This window comes from Dendrobium catenatum, unplaced genomic scaffold, assembly GCF_001605985.2.
Source record: "Dendrobium catenatum unplaced genomic scaffold, ASM160598v2 fragScaff_scaffold_99, whole genome shotgun sequence".
Lineage (NCBI taxonomy): Eukaryota > Viridiplantae > Streptophyta > Magnoliopsida > Asparagales > Orchidaceae > Dendrobium > Dendrobium catenatum.
This window is the reverse complement of record NW_021318561.1, coordinates 11,068-31,048: the sequence shown is the minus strand read 5'-3', so window position 1 is coordinate 31,048 and position 19,981 is coordinate 11,068. Positions and strand designations below refer to the sequence as shown.

The window sequence follows — 19,981 nt, the reverse complement described above, 5'->3', positions numbered from 1 at the left end:
TAAAAATAGTGTATAAAATTGAATAAAGTATAATATTATAAATAATTTGGAAATAATAAGTCATTTAATTAGAAATTGTGCTTAAAATGATTAATATTATGATGTTGAGAGCCAGGTATCGATGTTGTGTATCAGACATTGAGAGAAAAGACAACATTGTTGTTGGGAGTCAGGCATCGATATTATACAATAAGTATCTGGCGTTGATTTCAATAGAGTATTTGCCATCAATGTTGAGAGGCCATTAGCCGCTTATGTTAAAACGACGTCAGACAAAGATGAGCTGTCAAGTTGTGGTATAAAAATAGCTAGTGTCGAGCATTAGTGTCAAGAAAATATTAGATTTTGATGTTGAGATGGTTTTGAAATGTCGATGTTGGAAAGATATTAGACGTCGATGTTGAGATGACATCGGACATTATTGTGAAACCAAAGTTGCGACCCACCAAAGATAAATAAAAATGAGAATATTCAATGAATTGGGTGTTGAGTGTAGACGATTGATTTAGTATTGTGGATAGAAAATATGAAATTTCGTTTTATATTTTAATTAAATAAAAAAATTAAATAAAAAAAACTATATTTAAAAAAATTTATAAAATATTTAAGACGCGTGTCGACATTTGTATTCAATTTGTATTTAATATTTTTTAAATCAGACTTTTTTGACGTGTTCGGCACTTGTCGGAGGCGTGTCGGACGTGTGTCATGTCAGATACGTGTCGGACACTGCACGGCTCTTTGTGGAGAAGTGTTGATGCATCATAGGAGTTGCCCAAAGAGGTTGAGAGAGGAGGGAGAGGACATCCATGGCATGGGGAGGGAGCGGAGTGGGTTTTGAGTAGGCTTCACAAGTTTTCAAAGCATGAAGGTAATTTTCAAGATGGAGAATTGAATGTACTACATTTCCAAGGTTTATTAATGGTTTGTTTTGATTTTTATGAGAAGAAAAGTGGGGGGACATCCACATCATGTGGCAATACGAGGTGAGGTGAACTTATTTTGATGAGAGTCAACAAACAATTTGGTCAAACAAGGTTAAAATGGAGGGCTATTTTGTCCATTGAGTTGGCTAGGCTAACTCAAGCTCATATACGATCATTACAACTTAACTTGACTAACATAACCATGGCTTATAATGAAAATTGATCCAACACAAGGCCTAAATGAAAGAAAATGCATTTGTCTCGATAAAAATAAAAGCTTTTAAAGGGATTTATGATAGGAAATACTTGTAGAAAAAATAGAAAATAATTGGCTTAAATTGAATTTCAGCAAAAAGGCAAACAACAATTGAGAAGAACGACGTGGAAAATGTATAGGAAACCTTTATGATTGATGAACTATGGAAGAAAAAGAACAAGATACAACTCTAGCCACTAGCTAGAGCCCAAACAAACCTTAGAACAAACTAATTTTTGCCTAAAAAATAAAAGAAATCCCTAAGCAGCCCCACCTTTGAATTTTCCCACCTAAACAACATTAATTCATTATTAATTGCTGGATATTGGACCTCACGCAGAAGGGGGCGGAACTTTTGTTCCTCCTCGGATAAAACAGAACTGGTCCAGTGACCGGTCTAACAAAACCTCCCTCCTAAGACCCATCTTGTCCTCAAGGTGGAAGGATGGAAACTGATGCTTCACTCTCTCGTACGGCTCCCCTGTGTTGTCATAGTCAGGTAGGATTTTTCATTTTATCAGCATTTCCTTGAGCCCACCTTCTCTTTATCATACCCCTTTAAGCTCTAGGGGTTCCTCCAACACCACTTCCAAGTTCTCTATTAGTGTCACGGGTAGTTCTGAACTACCTGCATGATCCCCAATAGCTCTCCTCAACTGTGAAATGTGAAACACTAGGTGTATGGTAGCGGTCAGGGTAAACCTCAATCGATAAGCCACAGCTCCGATCCTCTCCAATATCTCGTAAGGTCCAATATATCTCGGTGCCAGCTTCTCGTTTCTCCTGTTAGCGATCGTCCTTTATCTGTAAGGATGAAGCTTCAAATATACTATATCCCCCATCTCAAATTGGATGTCCTTCTTATGCCCATCTATCTGCTTCATGATTTGTTGAGTCCTCAGCAAATGCCTTTTTTATTCCTCCAACACTCTATCCCTCTCCTCCAAGTACTGTCCCACTAAAGAAGCTGATGTGTTGCTCTACCCAAAATGAACCAGGTGAGATGGATTCCTTCCCAATTTAAAAGGAGTCATCTAGGAAGTCAAATCATACAAAGTGTTGTACCAGTATTTTGTCCATGATAGCCATTTGGCCCACAACCTAGATATCTCTAAAGCGAAACATAGCAAGTAAGTCTCTAAACTCTTATTAATCACCTCTATTTGCCCATCTATCTGAGGGTGATAAGCGGTGCTCCTCTTCAATATTGTTCTCTGCAGCCTGAACAACTCCCTTTAAAAGTGACTGAGGAACACCTAATCTCAGTATGACACTATAGACTCTGGTGTCCCATGTAGTTTGACCACCTCTGTGATGAATGTCGTTGTCACTGTCATTGCCGTGTAGGGGAATGAAGTGAGCATGCTTGCTCAATCTATCAACTACCACTAGAATTACTGTAAACCCCTCATATCAGTGTAACACATCTATAAAATTCATGGTGACCTCCTCCCACACCCTGTCTGGTAGAGCTAGACGTTGAAGTAAACCTCCTAAAGCCATGGCCATGTACTTGTTCAATTGGCATACCTCACATCTAGCCACCATCCCCTTCCACATCTTTATGCATCCACATCCAATGCAACTCTGCTGTCAATCTCCATGTGCCATTTTGCACGTCATTTTGTGCCTTTGACAAGTACGTGTGGAATATGGACCGAGGTCTGAGGCAACACAAACCTCCCTTGGTACATCAATCTCTCCCCCTCTAGGGAATAGCCAAGGTGGCTATTCTCATCCCTTAATAGATCTGCTCTAATCCTTCCCAGTTCCTCATCTTGCACACTCTCCTCTTAGCCCCCCAATCCAACATCAATGGTAATGATATGGTTAACTTTTGGAGCTCTCCTCCATATCTGGACAACGCATCAGCCTCCTTGTTCTTTATCCCTTGCCTGTATTGGATCTCAAAGTCATAGCCAAATAGCTTTGACAACAACCTCTTATGTTCCTCAATCACCATCCTCTGCTCTGACTGATACTTCAAGCTCCTCTGGTTTGTCCTGATTATGAGATGTTGGCCCAATAAGTAAGGCCGCCACATCAAGCTCCTCTTCTTTGATAGTAATTTGATAGGAAACACTTATAAAAAAATAGAAAAAAAAAATTAGTTGGCTGAAACTGATTTTTAGCAAAAAGGCAAACAACGAATTAGAAGAACAACGACATGGAAAATGTAGAGGAAGCCTTTATAATTGACAAATTAGGGAAACAAAAGAACAAGATACAATGGATCTTCAATTCGAGAGAAAGATCTGGCTCTCCCAATCTCTAGCTACTAGCTAAAGCCCAAACAAACCATTGAACAAACTAATTTTAGCCCAAAATCAAAGATGACCCAACCCTAGGAAAAACATCCCACTTAAAAGCATAAAAAAAAAAGAAATCCCTAAACAGCCCCTCCTTTGAATTTTTCCCTCCTAAATAGTATTAATTCATTCTTAATTGCTGGTTGCTGGACCTCATGCAGAAGGGGGCGGAACTTCTGTTTTGCCTCTGATAAAATAGAGTCGATCTAGGCATAACCGGCTTAACCGGTTTAACAATTTCCTTGTTATTTCTGAACTTTGTGGCGACAACAACAATAAAGACTACCATTCCTCTCATCAGAACTCTCCAACTTCACTACATTCCCTATAAAATCCTCTGGCCCAATAGTTGTAACTAGGGGTTTTAAGTAGCCAAGCTTGCGTGAGCTTGTGATTTTGTTGTGTTTAGCTCATTTGAAGTTTTGTTTATTTGAAATAAGCTAATATTCAAAATTATTTGTGAGCATCATGTTTGTGTTCGGCTTGTTGAAATTCAAGTTGAACATGAGCCAATTTCAACAAATGAACGTTAACAAATAATGAGCCGAATATTATATAGTCATGTTATTTATCTACTAATCAATGGCGAGCCAATAACAAACCGAACATAGTCAAACAAGATCTATTTGAGTTCGGCTCATTAAAAAAAAAATGAGTTGACCATGATTTATTTTTATGGAGTTCATTACAAGCCTGTTCTTGAATGACGAGCATTTTTAATAGGCTTAGTTGTAATTTATCGAACATCAACCATGAGAATTCGGGCGGGAGGGAGGTGTGATGGAGGGCTCTTCAGCGAATCAGAAATATCTGAATGCTTCTGTCTAATCCTTGAAAATCTAATTGGGATATTGGGATCCCAAGCAAGCAGACGACCTGCATGTTAGTATTGTCCACAGAGGGAACAAAAAATAACGCCGCTTAAAGGAATGGCTTTAGATTCATAATCGAAACATAGCATATTAAGAAAAATGAAACAAGTGTTAGTTCCTCTTTTGATGACTTGTCTTCTTCTCTTATTGCATAGACAATCATTGTTTTTGCAGCTGTGCTGCAGACTGAAGGGTTCGAGTATTTGGGGCAGTCGTGCCCATCGCTGTTATCTGACCTCTTAGCAACTGTAGCTGTGGTAGAGGAGGACTCTAGACCTGCAAGCAGGAAACGTGCTGCTACCACCAATATTGCTCTTAATATAACCGATGGTGGTGTGGATTCAAGTGGGAGGCAAACTCGGAGACGCCTTTAGCTATCCATCTCAGCTATTCACTACTACTGCTTTCTTCACAGGGATTTGTCTAATCATTCTGATGGTATATTACTTTATTTTTATTTTTTTTTCTCCGAGGAAAGCGGCTTCTTCAATATTATTTGAATTTTATGTCTTTGTATGTGTAAAAAAAAAAGAAAAAAGAACTGTGCTCCCAGCTAGTTGAATTACTTGATAGGTACTGTTGGGGAAAGTGGATAATTCTCTCGTTTGGTATCTAGTTTCAACTGTTTTTTCAGCCAAGAAACATTCTTGGAGTAAAATGCTACTCTTAAAAAATTTATTTAAACTTTTATTTTATAGACGATTCAATTATACTTAGAAGCGTATCACTTTATTTAATAAATGTATTTATTGGAGAGTAATATCTCTTTATTTTTTTTAGTAATTTCATTCTTAATACTAACTAGAATTATGTTGACATTTTGGTCCGTGCTGTTTAAAGCTGGGGCTTTAAATAGTTCTATTTCGAGATGTGTTATCGATTCAAATTAAGGTGGCTCAATTCGGGTCAGAATTGTTAGGATTTAATATTCTAATTTTCTCATTTAGGCTATATTTTTTTCTTTCTTCTGCGTACCTTTAACAATAAAATGCAATATTTTTTCCGAAAGACATCCATATTTTTTACTTTCAAGATCAATACAAAATTGGCCTTTATTAAATGCAAGTAAATGTCAGCAGAAATTGCCTTTATGAACTCTTTGAGCAAAATTTTATAAATAATAATAACTTTCCTAATTATTATGTTAAACTTTTATCCCTCTTATGCCTTAAGCCGCAAAAAAAGAGAAGATACTCCGGTGCCTACTTATAAAAATTATTCTATACAGACACCGGATCATCTCAAGACAAATGAGAGCACGCCACCTGACTTAGTACATAGAATTGGTATATAGTAAAAAAATGATATTGTGTGCTCTCATTAATCTCTGGACGTTATCAGGTATCCTCAAACAGAATAATAATCCTAGTTGCATGAGTGGCAGCAGCCGATTATTATGTTTCATTGTAATAGCCTATCATTAAAATTTCAATAAATTGATGGACTTATAATTAATCTCTGTCGTTGTAAGGGATGGGCTATCCTTAAAATTTGAACTGCAATAGTTGCATGAGCGGCCAAAGTATATCAATGCGATTGAATCCAATTGGTACCTAATCAATAGAAATGAGTCAGAATCAAAGGTTAATAAAAGGCCAATCAACGGATTTTCAGCGTTTTCTTACTTGTACAATGAAATGAGCCCACTGCTCTGTCAACATGCTCTGAAGAGTGCCCTCCACAATTGTCAGCTTTAAGCGCTTAAATGCCTGCATTGTGTCTAAGAAGAGCCCATAATCCCTGCATTGCATCTGAGTCGCATGCGGCGTCAAAATCAGCATCGCCTGTATAATATACATAATTTACTAAATCAACAAATATATCTTCATTCACCTCTATAAGCATTTGATCTGGCTGCTCAAGATTCTCAACTATCACTGGCAAATTGTTTCTTTTAGTTATCAACTCGCCCACCAAACTCGACTCGTTTTGGGGCAATGACTTCTCATAAATGTTTGAATATGTGCCGACCTGTATATTGTTTGTAGTTTCAATTAGATCAAAAAAATATTATTTTTTTTAACCGTTTTGAGCTTAAAAATGAAACTGCTTCATATTTCTGTGATCGGAAATGGTAACCCAATTTACCACGGCAATTAGCTTGGGCCTGTACAAACATCCACGAATGGCGTTCTGTTTGCCGATTTCAAATATCAATTTTAGAAAATAGGCATGGCAATCATACAGCTAAGCCCCAGGAATTCAAATTGTAAATTACAAAGTAGAAGGGCATGTAAGAAATCAATTAAATCACATTGCTGATGGATGAAAGAAGAAGTACGTTGCGAGCACTGTTTGTAGTTACAGCCCATATGTCAGCACCAACAAAGTCTCCAGTAATGGGTAGACATTCGGGAAACGAATAAAGTTAGTTCTGACTTTTCGCGAAGAATGTAAACTACCTTGTTTCTTTTGGATTTATTCAACTTCTCAGCATGGACTGGAACACTTTGAAGGAACATCATATGCGCAACAGCTCGCTCCAAAAGCTCATCGATGCTGCACTGCATTTTTTTTTTTTTTTTATGAAATTATGCAATTAGTATAAGACGATGAAAAAGGGGGGAAAAATAGAAATTACTCTTGATTCACATGCAATAGTGCTTCCAATATCACCTTTGATCCATTTGGGATCAGCTCCCTCAGCTCTCTAATACGATCTTGGATCAACTGCCTGTCCCGAGGCCTTGACCCTCCACATCCTCTTTTCTTCCCTTGTTTGCTACTTTTTTTATGGAGCTCTTGTTCTATAGTATCCTGTTGATCATCATTTGATGAAGGGATATTAGTAGAGCTATTTTGAACATTCATGAGATGGCTTGTGAAGCCTTCAGTATTGGAGAATGCTGACGGCATTATTCCAGGAATTGAAACTTCCGAACACAACAAATCTCCATCTTTACATTGCGTTATGGAAGAAGTCCGATATCCAGATGATTCAAAATGCTTATCATCTGGCAAATTATCTGCTCTGTTATCTTTCATAATTGCAGCAGGTTCCTCAACTGGTTTAGGCACTTGTACTTGGAGGAAACTTGAAGGGTTGGTCAGCTCATTAACTTCTGATTGCGATTGGAATTCGGCTGGGGAGCTTAATTGAATTTCTTCGCCGGGATAATTCAAAAATATGCCATCTGACTCTTCTCCGAATGCCAGATATGACTCCTCGATATGATTAAGATCATCAGGAGCCAACCAGTTGCCGATGACTGGAATCATTTCTGTTTCTTCATCACGATAAGAAAGAATTGATTGATCGCCTACCAATGCACTTCCTGTGTTGATAGACGAATTAATCATAGCCCGTTCAATGGAAAAATTTGAGAGCAGTTCGTTGTACATTTCATCCCAGATAATTTCCTCTGAAGAATCTGCACCCAGTCCAACTTGTGGTAACTGATCATTGGGTTGAACCATGAGTTGCGGTAATAACTCTTCCCCAGTTGTTTCATCACAGTTAAGATTTGTCCAATCTTGCATATCAACTGGTTTAAAATTGGATGGATCAATAGACTCAGTGGCTGTGGCCAAACAGGCCGAATATTTCTGTATCATAGGCCTGTCTAAAGCGATGTCACCGTCTGCCTCAAGGGAAAAAATAGACTGCACCTCCAATGTGTACTGAGAGGATAAAAAGAGGTCCTTGATTTGAGCCACCATTTTAAAATCTTCAGAGAGCTGATGATATACCAAGATTTAATCACTGGAATTGAAGAAATGTAGCATACACAATCAACCCATGACCTCTAGGTCACAGTGGAAGCAACCTAATCTTTGCTCTACTATCCATAGTAACAATGGATCTTGCAAATAATCTAGGAAATTACTAAATCTTGAGATGATGATATAAACTAAATATTTAAGTGCTCATGACAATTGCAAGAAATTGTAGAGAGAGGTGAAAAACACCTCAAAGAAAGAGCCAAGTTGCACGACTCCAAAAGGAAGGACAGGTACAAGTAAGATTGTCTGCAAAAGGATGCATAAAATCAATCGATAAGCACAGGAAACGGCACTGATGGACAAGTATTGGTGAAAAGATGGCCACATTATATTAAGGCGCAAAGGATAAGGCGAATTTAAAACTACCTTAATTCCTGCTGCAGCTTGGAGTTGCATTTCTTCTGGATACTGTAAACAGACAGAAAAGCGTCAATTCCTGGACTTTTTATTGAAGTTAAATCAATTGCTAATTTCTACATTATCGAAGCTACTAGCTCACCTCCAAGAGTAACCTAGAGTTCAACTCCCAAAGAGAGATCCACTTATGCTTTTCTGATGATGCTGTTATACCAACAATCCTGCAAGAGTACTATCCTATTAAGTCTAACATTATCCATCGGGAAAAAAGGCTTCATTGTCATATTCATACTCATCCCTCTTCTTAGACTACAAAAAGTAAGCTTATTGAAGCCAAAGTCTTCCAGGTCCTGCTATCACTTATAAGCAGTCTATTTTAAACGGTTTTTCGAGCTTTCACATAAATTATTCGTAAAATATATAATTAAATTTGAAACATTAGAAGTAAGGCAGAAGGGAGAGAGAATGTGCTGTAATAAGAATTGCAGATTGGATAAAATGCAATATAACATGTAACTTCTATATCCAAAGCAAATTGCTTTTGCTAAAAGTAACATGTCAATACAATATTAACTTGAAGAGACAAATATAAGTACTTACGTAAGATAGCAAGCTAGCAGCACAAAAAGTTTTGTTGAGTTAATCGTGTATAATATAAGAAATATGAATCAAGCAGTAATATTGCAGATCCTCTATCAGGAAAGAATTTGCAGGCTTTTTTAGAAAGTGTTGTTAAATAAGTCAAAAAATTACTAAAACACACCTTTGTTTAGCTGCACACCTGAATAATTCATCATTGCATCTAATTTTAATATAGCAAAGTGGAGTTGATACTAGAAATGTTTCATGCCAAAAGGTTAAGCTGGTATTGCAAAATGTTTCTAGATCACTTGTTAAACTATTTAACTGTAGTCAAGATGGATTTCTCAATGTTTACCGCATTCAGCTCTTTTGCCTTCAAGCAAAAAGTCTGTCTCTTTGATTGATAATATAAGAAATCCTTTTTCAGATTGGCACTAGAGCCTCTTGGTAGAGTGAGTTGGCTTTTCTTCTGAAGTATGGTTGTTAGATATGGATACAGAAAGTTGAGAGTGATTACAAGGAAACCCAACTCAAGCATCTGCCAGCAATGTCATATTCATACTCATCCCTCTTCTTAGACTACAAAAAGTAAGTTTATTGAAGCCAAAGTCTTCCAGGTCCAATCACCTTCACCTCTACCACGCTTCCTCCTAGTTTACCTGTCTATATCTTTACATTTCCAATATGAAATAATCCATTACTATCAAAATTGTCATTCCCCAATTTGGCAGTGAAAAATCCATCATACATGTCTAGGTTTCTAGCACATACTATGTATCCCTCAAGTTGAATCATTTCAAGTAAAATTTGATAGCGTAATCTTTTTGAAACTTATCAATCTTAGATCATGACTTGTTCATACTTAGCCGTTGTGATATAGATACATCAATGGCATCAAACACATAATCTATGTTATAAAATATGTAAATAATAAATCCTTCGTATCACTCACTTCTGTTTTTAAACAAGATATTGAAACTAAAAACAAGACAAATAAATTTCTATAAGAAAAAAAAGGCAGCCACATGAAAAATTAACAAAAATATCCAAATACATGCCTCGTTTCATTTGAGTATCCTATGACAAGGGTTTATGAACAAGTAATAATGAGTTTTAAGGCAATATACCCTTCTCCAAGAAAGTAACAGTATCTTGAAATGTTGGAAATCACAACATCAATGGAAAAGGCAGGAATATCTTCAATTCGAGCATTGGTTTCGCAGCCAAAGGTGGTAACCACAGGATCACTGCTGTAGAATCCTGTGCGTGGAGCATATTCCATAGTAACACGTGACTTTATAGAACTAGCATAGGCATCCTCACCGGCTAACAGCCTGAAAATAAAATTAAAAAAGTATTTAAAAATTATTTAAAGACTCAATATTTTGGAGATTTCTACAAAAACTTTAAGAACCAGTGATCAAGGTTTCACATTTACATAGAAAGGAAAATCTAGAGATCCGGATGTGGAAATGAAATTTGAAAAAAAAAAAGGATTTTAATTGGGTCTTAATAATTAGTTTAAGATGTCAATAAAAAATACTAATTTCATACCCATGTTTCATTAAAAATCATACTAATTGAAATAAAAGAGACATGCTGTCTTCCAAAAATGAACCAATTATTTAGGGCGACCAAGGAAATTAGTCATAGTACAGACATCCAAGAGCAAAAGAACATAAAATATTGAGCAAAAAAGTTCTACATTAACTACAATGTCACAGCGACACAGCTTTTTTGGAAAATTTTTTTTTTTTTTTTTTTGGAAAAAACTATATGCATAAGAAGAATTGAGAAAGAATCTTAAATTAATTAAAAATTCATGAGAAAGTCAAAACTTATTACTAATAAAACTACAAGAACTAAAATAAATCAACACATGCTGGGGAAATGGTGGAAATGAAACATGTATGTTTTCAAAAAAAATAAGGCTTAGACTTCGAATTGAAGAACACAAAAAAATTGATTTGGTTTAAGTTTGGATTGAGCTATTGACGACCAAATTATCAAGCCTAGCTTAGCTCAATTGAACTAAGATTGATCCAAGTTTTGGATAAAATGGAGCTATCTCAAGTTGGGATCAAATTATAGTTATATGAATGAATGTATGATTGTATGCTTTTATGTTTTAATATATCTTTTTAATTATGTATGCTTGCAAGAAATGAGAATCTGTATTAAAAATAGAAATTTGGTCCAAATTCATTTTGGTTATTGATTCTAATATAAATTGAATAAATATCAACGAGCAAGATTAGGCTCTAATTAAGATTTACTTGAGTTGCATTTTGAGCCAAATTTGAGCTAGGATCAAATTGACTCAATATAGGAGTGTTCACAATCCTAAAAAAATGTGTCTGATCTAAAAAAAAAAAGAAATTTACATTTGAGCTTGACCAAAATTTTAAAAACTCTTACTAGGCTGACTAGCTGACAACCACCGCGAATATCCAAGGTCTATATACTATACATGCACAGAACCACCCAGTAATGATAAAATAAGATGAGTGGATCAGTCCACAAACGCACTGAATATATTAGTAATTATAGATTCTCTAAACAAATGGCCATGAAAACTTACATTTGGGTCGTTTCTTGAAGCTTCCACAGAATAGCATAACTCCACACGCTGCCGTGACACAGATTTCTAAGCAATTGACTAATTCCAGTGAAAGTTTCCATAGATTGTTCCAGATTGAGAAATATAATAAAAATTTAAGCCGCAAGACAGAGACCATCATGCTTCATTAGTTGCCTCTGCAGGATCCACGGCCTGCCAGTTTCCATCTTAATTCGGCTCTGCGTTTCATAGGCGGTTCTTCCAAGCCAGGCTGCAGAAAGCCCTTCATTTCTAATTTTTTTCTCCTCTGATATCGTGTTTCCCTTTTATCTCATGCAAGACAGGCAAATCACGTACACTTATTACAGGGATAAGCCAATCCAAATCTCAAGGAAATCATACTTCCACTGATGGTAACCAAAACTTCGCATAAAACTGCTAAAACCAATTTCGACACAGCTAATCCCCTAACAAGCAATTAAATAGAGCAAGATCAGAATCGGGACCCTCTTCTAGAAAAGTGAATTTCTTATTGGAATTCATCATATGATTTCTTTCCTGCAACAACTCCAACTGTTGGTTCTTACCTCTCGGTAATTTGCAGAGCAGAGGACACTATGTATTGCAGGAAACAAAAACTCTCCGACCTAATTATCAGCTAACTTTGTTTTTCAGTCCCAAAAATCCAGCACAGAATCCGCCGATCTGAAACATTAAAAACAATCCAATCCAGAGAAACACAAAATCAGCAATGAAAAATCTACCCTAAAAAAAAAAAACAATGAGCCGGAAGATGAAGTTTGTCTGCGGAATTTACCCTGATTCTTGTAAATCCTAATTCGACTGAAAGAGAAGTTGATCACATATTTATAGTATTCGCGAAAGTTGGGACTCGAAACCGCCAGGAACTGAACTTTATGAGCGCCTTGGCGGGAAAAAAAACTTCCCCGAATGCAACTTCAGTGGTCCTCTGACACGTAAGATAAATTAACCCACCCGATTGGCGGCCCGGCCCACATGCAACGCAATACAGCCCCATTAAAATGACCAATTAATTTTGACCGTAAGCAGCTTGAAAAAAATGGGCAGCACTTCACGTCTCTCAAATCAATGGAATGGCGGGACCACTGCCACGTGGATGTTTGTGACGCGTGGGGAGATCCTAGCAGATTATAGCGGGGCCCGCGCAAGATGATTAATTAGTCGATGGCCTTTGGATAATCCGAAGAGAGGAACGGCTCCAAAAAGTCTTTTTTTAGTGATGAGATTAATTGAAGGATTTGACCTAGGAATAAATAAGAAGGCGAAGGGAAAAAGAGGTTTTAACTTCCTTATTGGCTGAATATTGATTGACCCAAAGGACCAATCGAAGCAGCGGCGGAGGATTTGAAATCCCTCGGTTAGGTAATTATGCAGCCGTTCAACTTTGGTTTTGTTTATTGTGAATAAATTTATTGTACTGAACACAGTTAAATCTCACACAACGTTAATTTATTTAAATATTTTATTAAACTTTAATGTATTCTTAAAGTTTTTATGTCATTTATTTATATTAGTATCGTATACATCTTTATTTATTTTGAAAAAAAAAATGTAAAAGCACACATTTGTTTTAATAGGAATTTAAACTTTGATCATTATTTTAAAAGATTTTTATTATTTAAATTAGTGGCCTCATATCTAGGCTTCATTTGGGACGGCTTTCCCCCTATGTTTAATGGGCCAGCTCAGAGGCCTTCTACTGGATTATTATTGGAATTTATTTATGTCAATTCCTATAAAAATTTACTCAATGATAGAGATTTCTCAAGATGAATAAGTAAAATAGTTTATATAATTATATGAATATTTATAAAATTTTTGATATATCATCAAAAAATTATCTTGATCGGGCACAAATCTCGAGGCAAAAATTGAGTTGGAAACTTCAAAAATTAAATTGGAGACCATCTAAGCTATGATTTCAGCAAACTTATAGTCGAACTGAACGTCTCGGAAATACAAACCCAACAACACCAAATTTTTGACTCAATCCAAGCTTAAATGAGTCCAAATCAAAGACCCAAAGCACATTCGGAGGGTTCAAACTATAATTTGGATTATCAAATAATTTCCAAATATGGTGTACTTATAGTCAAATCGAGCTGCTAGACCAGACCAATCCAACGAGCCTAAGATCATTGAATTCTGATATCATTAAGACATTCAAATGCACAATAAATGATCCATAATCAAGGGATTCAATATTAGCCGTACATTCAAACCACTCCCAGATTATCTCTGATCATCTTCATATTTATTGGTCACGCCACTCTAAAAAAATTATAAATAGACCGTTAATTTCTCATAAAAAGGGACCCCAAATGGGGGAAGAAAGAGGCCCAAGCAAGAATAGAAGAGAAGGAAGCAAGGAAGAGACCCCTCCCAGACCACTGTCAGATTTTCACCCGGCAGCTGACATACGTCGGACTTCTGCCTGATAACCAACTGACGCTAGAATTAAGCAAGGAAGCAAGATTTAGAAGGAAGAAAAGTAAGAGAAGAAAGAGAGCTCCCTTTTCACCAAACTCTTCCTCAACCACCACCGGACTTCTACCGGGTAGTATACCGACACCAAAGTTCTTCATGAATGCCATATAACGCAGGAGTTATGCATGGTCGTCGACTGACATCAGACTTTTAACCGACGTCGAACTTCCACTCGTCGTCGGATTTCTACCTGACGCTGAACTTCTACACGACGTCGGACCTCCGCTCGTTGCCGAATTACTACCCAACACCGGACTTTCGCCCCTCATCAGATTCCTACCAGACACCGAACTTCCGCCTGTCGTCGAATTCTTATCTGACATGGGGCTTCCGCTCGTCACCAGATTTCTACCCAATGATGAACTTCCGCTCGTCTTCTGATTCCTGCCCGACGTCGGGCTTCTGCCGATCACCGGACTTCCGTCACTTCTACCCGATACCAGACTCCTACACGACGCCGGACTTCTAACCGTCGCTGGACATTCGTTGGACTTCTATCCGATGTTAGACTTCTGTCCATCGTTGGACTTTTACTTGACGTCGTCTTTCTAACCTTTGTCGTTAGACAATGATCCTTATGACCTCCGTTGCCCGCCAACTACGATCCTTCTGACTTATGTCGCCCACCGAATACGATCCTTCCGACCAAACAAGCACATCAACATTGATTCTTCTTGTTTCCACTTATAACACACTTTGTATGTTGTATATTTGTTACATCAAGACAAGGCCTTCCCTCCAATAAAAGGCCTCTGTGGGCCTCCGAAGGAGCACCAAGGTCTGGCGAAGTTCATGTGAAAGTTCGACGGCTTTTATGTAAAAGTTCAGTTGTCAAGGAATGATCCGACGAAGGTCCGGCGGCGGACGGCGGCCAAGCAAAGGTTCGACGGTGGTCGGTTGCCGGGCGAAGGACTGGCGGCGGTTGGCGGTCAGGCGGTGGTGCCATACCTATGAAGCTTCAGAGCCCTCTCCAATTTTCAGCCCAAAGGTCCCCCTCATGTAGAGAGTGGGGGTCTATTTATATATTTTTATGAGCGGCACACCCCGTAAATCTAGAGAAGATCTAGGGCAAGTTTGAAGTGCTCCATCGGATGGCTCGTATAGATTCCCCCGATCGTATAGAGTTTTTCAACTGTTTGAGTGCCTTAACGATGTCAGAATTCATAGATCTTGGGCTCGTTGGATTCGTCTCGCCGACACGCTCAATTTTACTAGAAACATGTCATATTTTGATATCATTTCATCATCCAAATAATGCTTTGACCCTTCCAAATATGGTTCGGGCCCCTGATTCAGACCCATTTGGGTGTTGTTTGGTTCGTCTCTTTGAGATGTTCAATTTGATTGTATGTTTGCTGAAATTGAAGTTTAGATGATCCCGAATTAAATTTTAAAAGTTTTCAATTTGAATATGCCTCGAGATTCGTGTTTGATCAAAGCAATTTTTGATGACGTATCAAAACTTTAATGTATTCTTAAAGTTTTTCATGTCATTTATTTATATTAGTATTGTATACTTCTTTATTTATTTTGAAGAAAAAAAATGTAAAAGCACACATTTGTTTTAATAGGAATTTAAACTTTGATCATAATTTTAAAAGATTTTTATTAATTAAATTAGATGGCCTCATATCTAGGCTTCATTTGGGACGGCTTTCACTCTATGTTTAATGGGCCAGCTCAGAGGCCTTCTACTAGATTATTATTGGAATTTATTTATGTCAATTCCTATAAAAATTTATTCAATGATAGAGACTTATCAAGATGAATAAGTCAAATAGTTTATATAGTTGGTTGCTGGGCCGAGGGATTAGTGGATCGCCAAGCGCGTTACAAGCTGACATGGCAGCGGACCGATACCTCCGTTCCAAAAAAAAAGTTTATATAATTATATGAATATTTATAAAAAAATTTATATATCATTGAAAAATTATCTTGACCGGACACGAATCTCGAGGCAAAAATTGAGTTGGAAACTTCAAAAATTAAATTGGAGACCATTTGAACTATGATTTCAGCAAACTTACAATCAAACTGAACGTCTTGGAAATACAAACTCAATGACAACAAATTCGACTCCAATTCGAGCTTAAATGAGTCCAAATCAAAGACCCAAAGCACATTTGGAGGGTTCAAACTATAATTTGGATTACCAAATAATTTCCAAATATGGTGTACTTATAGTCAAATTGAGCGGCTCGACTAGACCAATCCAACGAGCATAAGATCGTTGAATTTTGATATCATTAAGACATTCAAATGCCCAATAAATGATCCACAATCAAGGGATTCAACATCGGCCGTACATTCAAATCACTCCCAATTTATCCCTGATCTTCTTCATATTTACTGGTCATGTCACTCTCAAAAAATTATAAATAGACCCTTCATTTCTCATAAAAAGGAACCCCAAAGGGGGGAAGAGGAGGCCCAAGCAAGAATAGAAGAGAAGGAAGCAAGGAAGAGACCTCTCCTCGACCACAGTCAGACTTTCACCCGGCAACCGACATACGTCGAACTTCTGCCCGATAACCAACTGACGCTGGAATTAAGCAATGAAGCAAGATTTAGAAGGAAGAAAAGGAAGAGAAGAAAGAGAGCTCTCTTTTCACCAAACTCTTCCTCGACCTCCACCAGACTTTCACCTGGTAGTATATCGACGTCGGAGTTCTTTCTGAATGTCATATGACGCAGGAGTTATGCATGGTCATCGACTGACGTTGGACTTATAACAGATGTCGGACCTCCACTCGTTGCCGGATTTCTACCTGATGCTGAACTTCTACATGACGTTGGACCTCCGCTCGTCGCCGAATTACTACCCAACACCAAACTTTCGTCCCTCATCGAATTCCTACCCGACACCGAACTTTTGCCTGTCGTCGAATTCCTATCCGACATGGGACTTTCGCCCATCGCCAGATTTCTACCCAATGTTGAAATTTGGCTCGTCGTCGGATTTCTGCCCGACGTCGGACTTCTGCCGATCACCTAACTTCCGTCAGACCACTACCTAATATCAGACTCCTACCCGACGTCGGACTTCTAAACGTCGCTGGACATTCGTTGAACTTCTATTTGATGATGGACTTCTGTCCATCAATGGACTTTTACATGATGTCATCTTTCCAACATTCGTCGTTAGACAACGATCCTTATGACTTCCGTTGCCCGCCAACTATGATCCTTCTGATTTATGTCACCCACCGACTACGATCCATCTGACCAAACAAACACATCAATATTGATTCTTCTTGTTTCCACTATGTAACACACTTTGTATGATGTATATTTGTTACATCAAGACAAGGCCTTCCCCCCAATAAAAGGCTTCATTTGATTAGTAGATTCATTCAAATTGGGATATGCCCCATGGTTTTCCCCTTTTTCAGGGGTTTTTCACGTAAAAATTTTGATGTCTATTTAAATATTGCATCCTCTCTTTTCATCTGATTGCGTGATGGATCTTCCTACAAAGCTAAGATGTTAAACTTTATACTTCTCTACCGCCGTGAATACTCTATGACGCAACAATATTAATAGCATTTAATAATTTTATGCCATCCCATGAATCCAATTTGTTAAAATTGATATAGAGTTGTGACGAGAAAAAAGTTTTAAAAATCTCTTGTGGCTATTATATATATATTGTTAAAGTTTTACTTGGAACATATATATATATTTTTATAAGTCAAAGACATTTATTTGATAGAGGGAGATAGACGTATAATCTTAGATTTTGAGTTAAGACTCACATTTGCTCTCGAGAATTAATTTATGTTTTCTGAATACTCAGAAATTAAAATTCAATAAATTTTGATTATATGCCAACTCAGAGGGATAATCCCCTACAACCTCATTTTTCTTTTTTTTAGGTGGGGAGATTGTTTATATAATTTAGACAAAGAATTGCAAAATGCATAAGTTCTTTTAGCCATTGATTTTGCTTTGAAATACGTGCAATAGATTTACTGATTGATTGGTCTTATTTTACGCTCTTGAAGGAAATTCAACTCTTACAAAATATCATCATCAAATTGGGTCACAAAAGCATTATGATTAATAAATTAAAAATTATTACAGGCAACTCCGATTTTTTTTTGGGTCATTAGGGAAAAACAACAAATTGCCTTCTCTCAAATACCTAAAATACCCCTAATAAAAGTAATATATTAAAATTTTGATGGTGAACAAACAAATCTGCCCCTGTGCATGGACATGATTCATGATTTGCTCATAAGTATTAATGCTAAACCCTAAACATTGCACCAAGAGAAAGACTTTCTCCTGCAGGCATGATCATGATCCATCTTTGTTAAACGAGACCTATTCATTTCAAATTGAAAATTATAATTAGCAGAAGCTATTTGAATTGACCTATATTCCATTCTCTCTTTTCATATTATCAAAATCTTATATCCTTCGTATTACATTTAATTTTGAGCATCATCATTGAAAATTAAAATGATAAATTCTCTCATTTTCTAACACGCAGAAATACACCATAGTGGAGTTTTGAGCAAATCAATTTTGACAGTTAATTTTAGCAGTTTGATTTTGATTTGTGTTATTTTCTATCATATTTCTGCTCTTCCAGAATTATGAATAAATCAATCAACGGTCTCATGTGGACCAAACAATTCGTTCTTCTCTTCCAGAATTATGAAACATTCAATAAACGGTCTAATTACAATTTTGTAGTATTTATTTGTTTTTAATTATAATTATTACAGTCATATAATTCACATATCAACACATAATTCAGTGAAAAAAAGTTAAATATGAATATCATTTTGATTTCAAATAAAATATAAATGCTTTCTTTTTTGCAAAATAAATATTGTTGCTTCTAGGAGTATTGGCGGCGGTAGAGAAATATAAAGTTTAGCGTCTTAGCGTTGTACGAAAATTCGGACGCAATCAGATAAGAGAGAGTGTGTTGCATTTATAGGAGACACCAGAATTTTTATGTGGAAAACACATAAAACAGGGGAAAAACCACGGGGCCTAGCCCAGTTTTAATAAATCCACTAGCATTCTTGTCGATTACAAATGAGGCCCTTCTTTGGGGGAAGACTTTGGCTTGATGTACATCATACGGAATGCATTACATGGTAGGAATACAAAGAATCACTGTTGACATGTTCGTTTGGTCAAAAGAACCGTAGTCGGCGGGCGACAGTGGTTATATAGACCGTTGTCTGACGATGGAGGTCGAAAGGACTATAGTCGGTGTGTGACGTAAGTCAGGAGGACAGTAGTCGGCGGGCGACAGAGATCGGAAGGACTGTAGTCGGTTGGTGACGTAAGTCAGAAGGACAGTAATCGGCGGGCCATGGAGGTCGGAAGGACCGTAGTGGGTGGGCGATGTAAGTCAAAAGGACTGTTGTCTGTGGGCGACGTAAGTCAGGAGAATCGTTTCAAGTAGAAATCCAGCAACAGACAGAAACCCAGCATCAGATAGATGTCCGGCGAAAATCTAACGACGGACAGAAGTCTGGCGTCGGGTAGAAATTTGGCGACGAATGAAGGTTCGGCGTCGGGTAGAAGTCTGACGTTAGTCGATGGCCGGGGAGAACTCCGACGTTACTTGGAGATCGGGGGGAATTCTGACGTCACTTGAAAGTCGGACGAAATTCCTGCGTTACTTGGAAGTCGGGCGGAATTCTGGCGTCACTTGGAAGTCGGACAGAATTCCGGCGTCACTTCGGAAGTCGGGTAGAGTTCCGGCGGCGGTGGTCGAGAAGAAGTTTCTTCTCTCCTAATCTTTCTCTCTTCTTTTTCTCTTCCTTCTTGCTTCCTTTTATTAAGCCCCCCCAGGGTTCTATTTATAGATTTTCTAGAGTGGCATAGCTTGTAAATAGGTG

General features: G+C 37.5%; 2 protein-coding genes across 5 annotated transcripts in view; one reads left to right on the top strand and one right to left on the bottom strand.

The window, feature by feature from the left end:
- The window catches only part of LOC110096128 (BTB/POZ and MATH domain-containing protein 3), a 29,489-nt gene extending 24,511 nt beyond the window's left edge, over positions 1 to 4,978 (top strand). For both annotated transcript variants that reach the window (XM_020821900.2, XM_020821901.2), the window contains one exon: positions 4,538 to 4,978. In XM_020821900.2, the coding sequence (XP_020677559.1) occupies positions 4,538 to 4,737 (200 nt within the window). In that variant the 3' untranslated portion in view covers positions 4,738 to 4,978. The remainder of the gene's footprint in view (positions 1 to 4,537) is intronic.
- Positions 4,852 to 12,444, bottom strand: LOC110096130 (transcription factor EMB1444). Of its 3 annotated transcripts, XM_028696947.1 has the most exons (12): positions 12,403 to 12,444; positions 12,173 to 12,290; positions 11,607 to 12,052; positions 10,153 to 10,359; positions 8,586 to 8,664; positions 8,453 to 8,494; positions 8,273 to 8,332; positions 6,980 to 8,041; positions 6,766 to 6,870; positions 6,197 to 6,334; positions 5,989 to 6,114; positions 4,852 to 5,916 (listed from the first exon to the last, which is right to left on the bottom strand). In XM_028696947.1, the coding sequence occupies exons 3-12, from the start codon at positions 11,705 to 11,707 to the stop codon at positions 5,848 to 5,850; spliced, it is 1,989 nt and encodes a 662-aa protein (XP_028552780.1). In that variant the 5' UTR covers positions 11,708 to 12,052; positions 12,173 to 12,290; positions 12,403 to 12,444; the 3' UTR covers positions 4,852 to 5,847. The 3 variants fall into 3 exon arrangements, with proteins under 3 accessions (XP_028552780.1, XP_020677563.1, XP_028552787.1); XM_020821904.2 differs by lacking the exon at positions 12,403 to 12,444 and having other exon boundaries at positions 6,766 to 6,867; positions 12,173 to 12,358; XM_028696954.1 differs by lacking the exons at positions 4,852 to 5,916; positions 5,989 to 6,114; positions 6,197 to 6,334; positions 12,403 to 12,444 and having other exon boundaries at positions 6,426 to 6,870; positions 12,173 to 12,367.
- Positions 12,445 to 19,981: the final 7,537 nt, after the last annotated feature.

Excerpts from the sequence above, each read along its gene's own strand:
- LOC110096130 (XM_028696947.1), bottom strand. The coding sequence starts at position 11,707 with ATGGAAACTTTCACTGGAATTAGTCAATTGCTTAGAAATCTGTGTCAC. Across the intron at positions 8,665-10,152 it reads TGTTACTTTCTTGGAGAAGG|GATTGTTGGTATAACAGCAT; the intron begins GTATATTGCCTT and ends GTACTCTTGCAG. Across the intron at positions 6,871-6,979 it reads TGATCCCAAATGGATCAAAG|CAGTGCAGCATCGATGAGCT; the intron begins GTGATATTGGAA and ends AAAAAAAAAATG.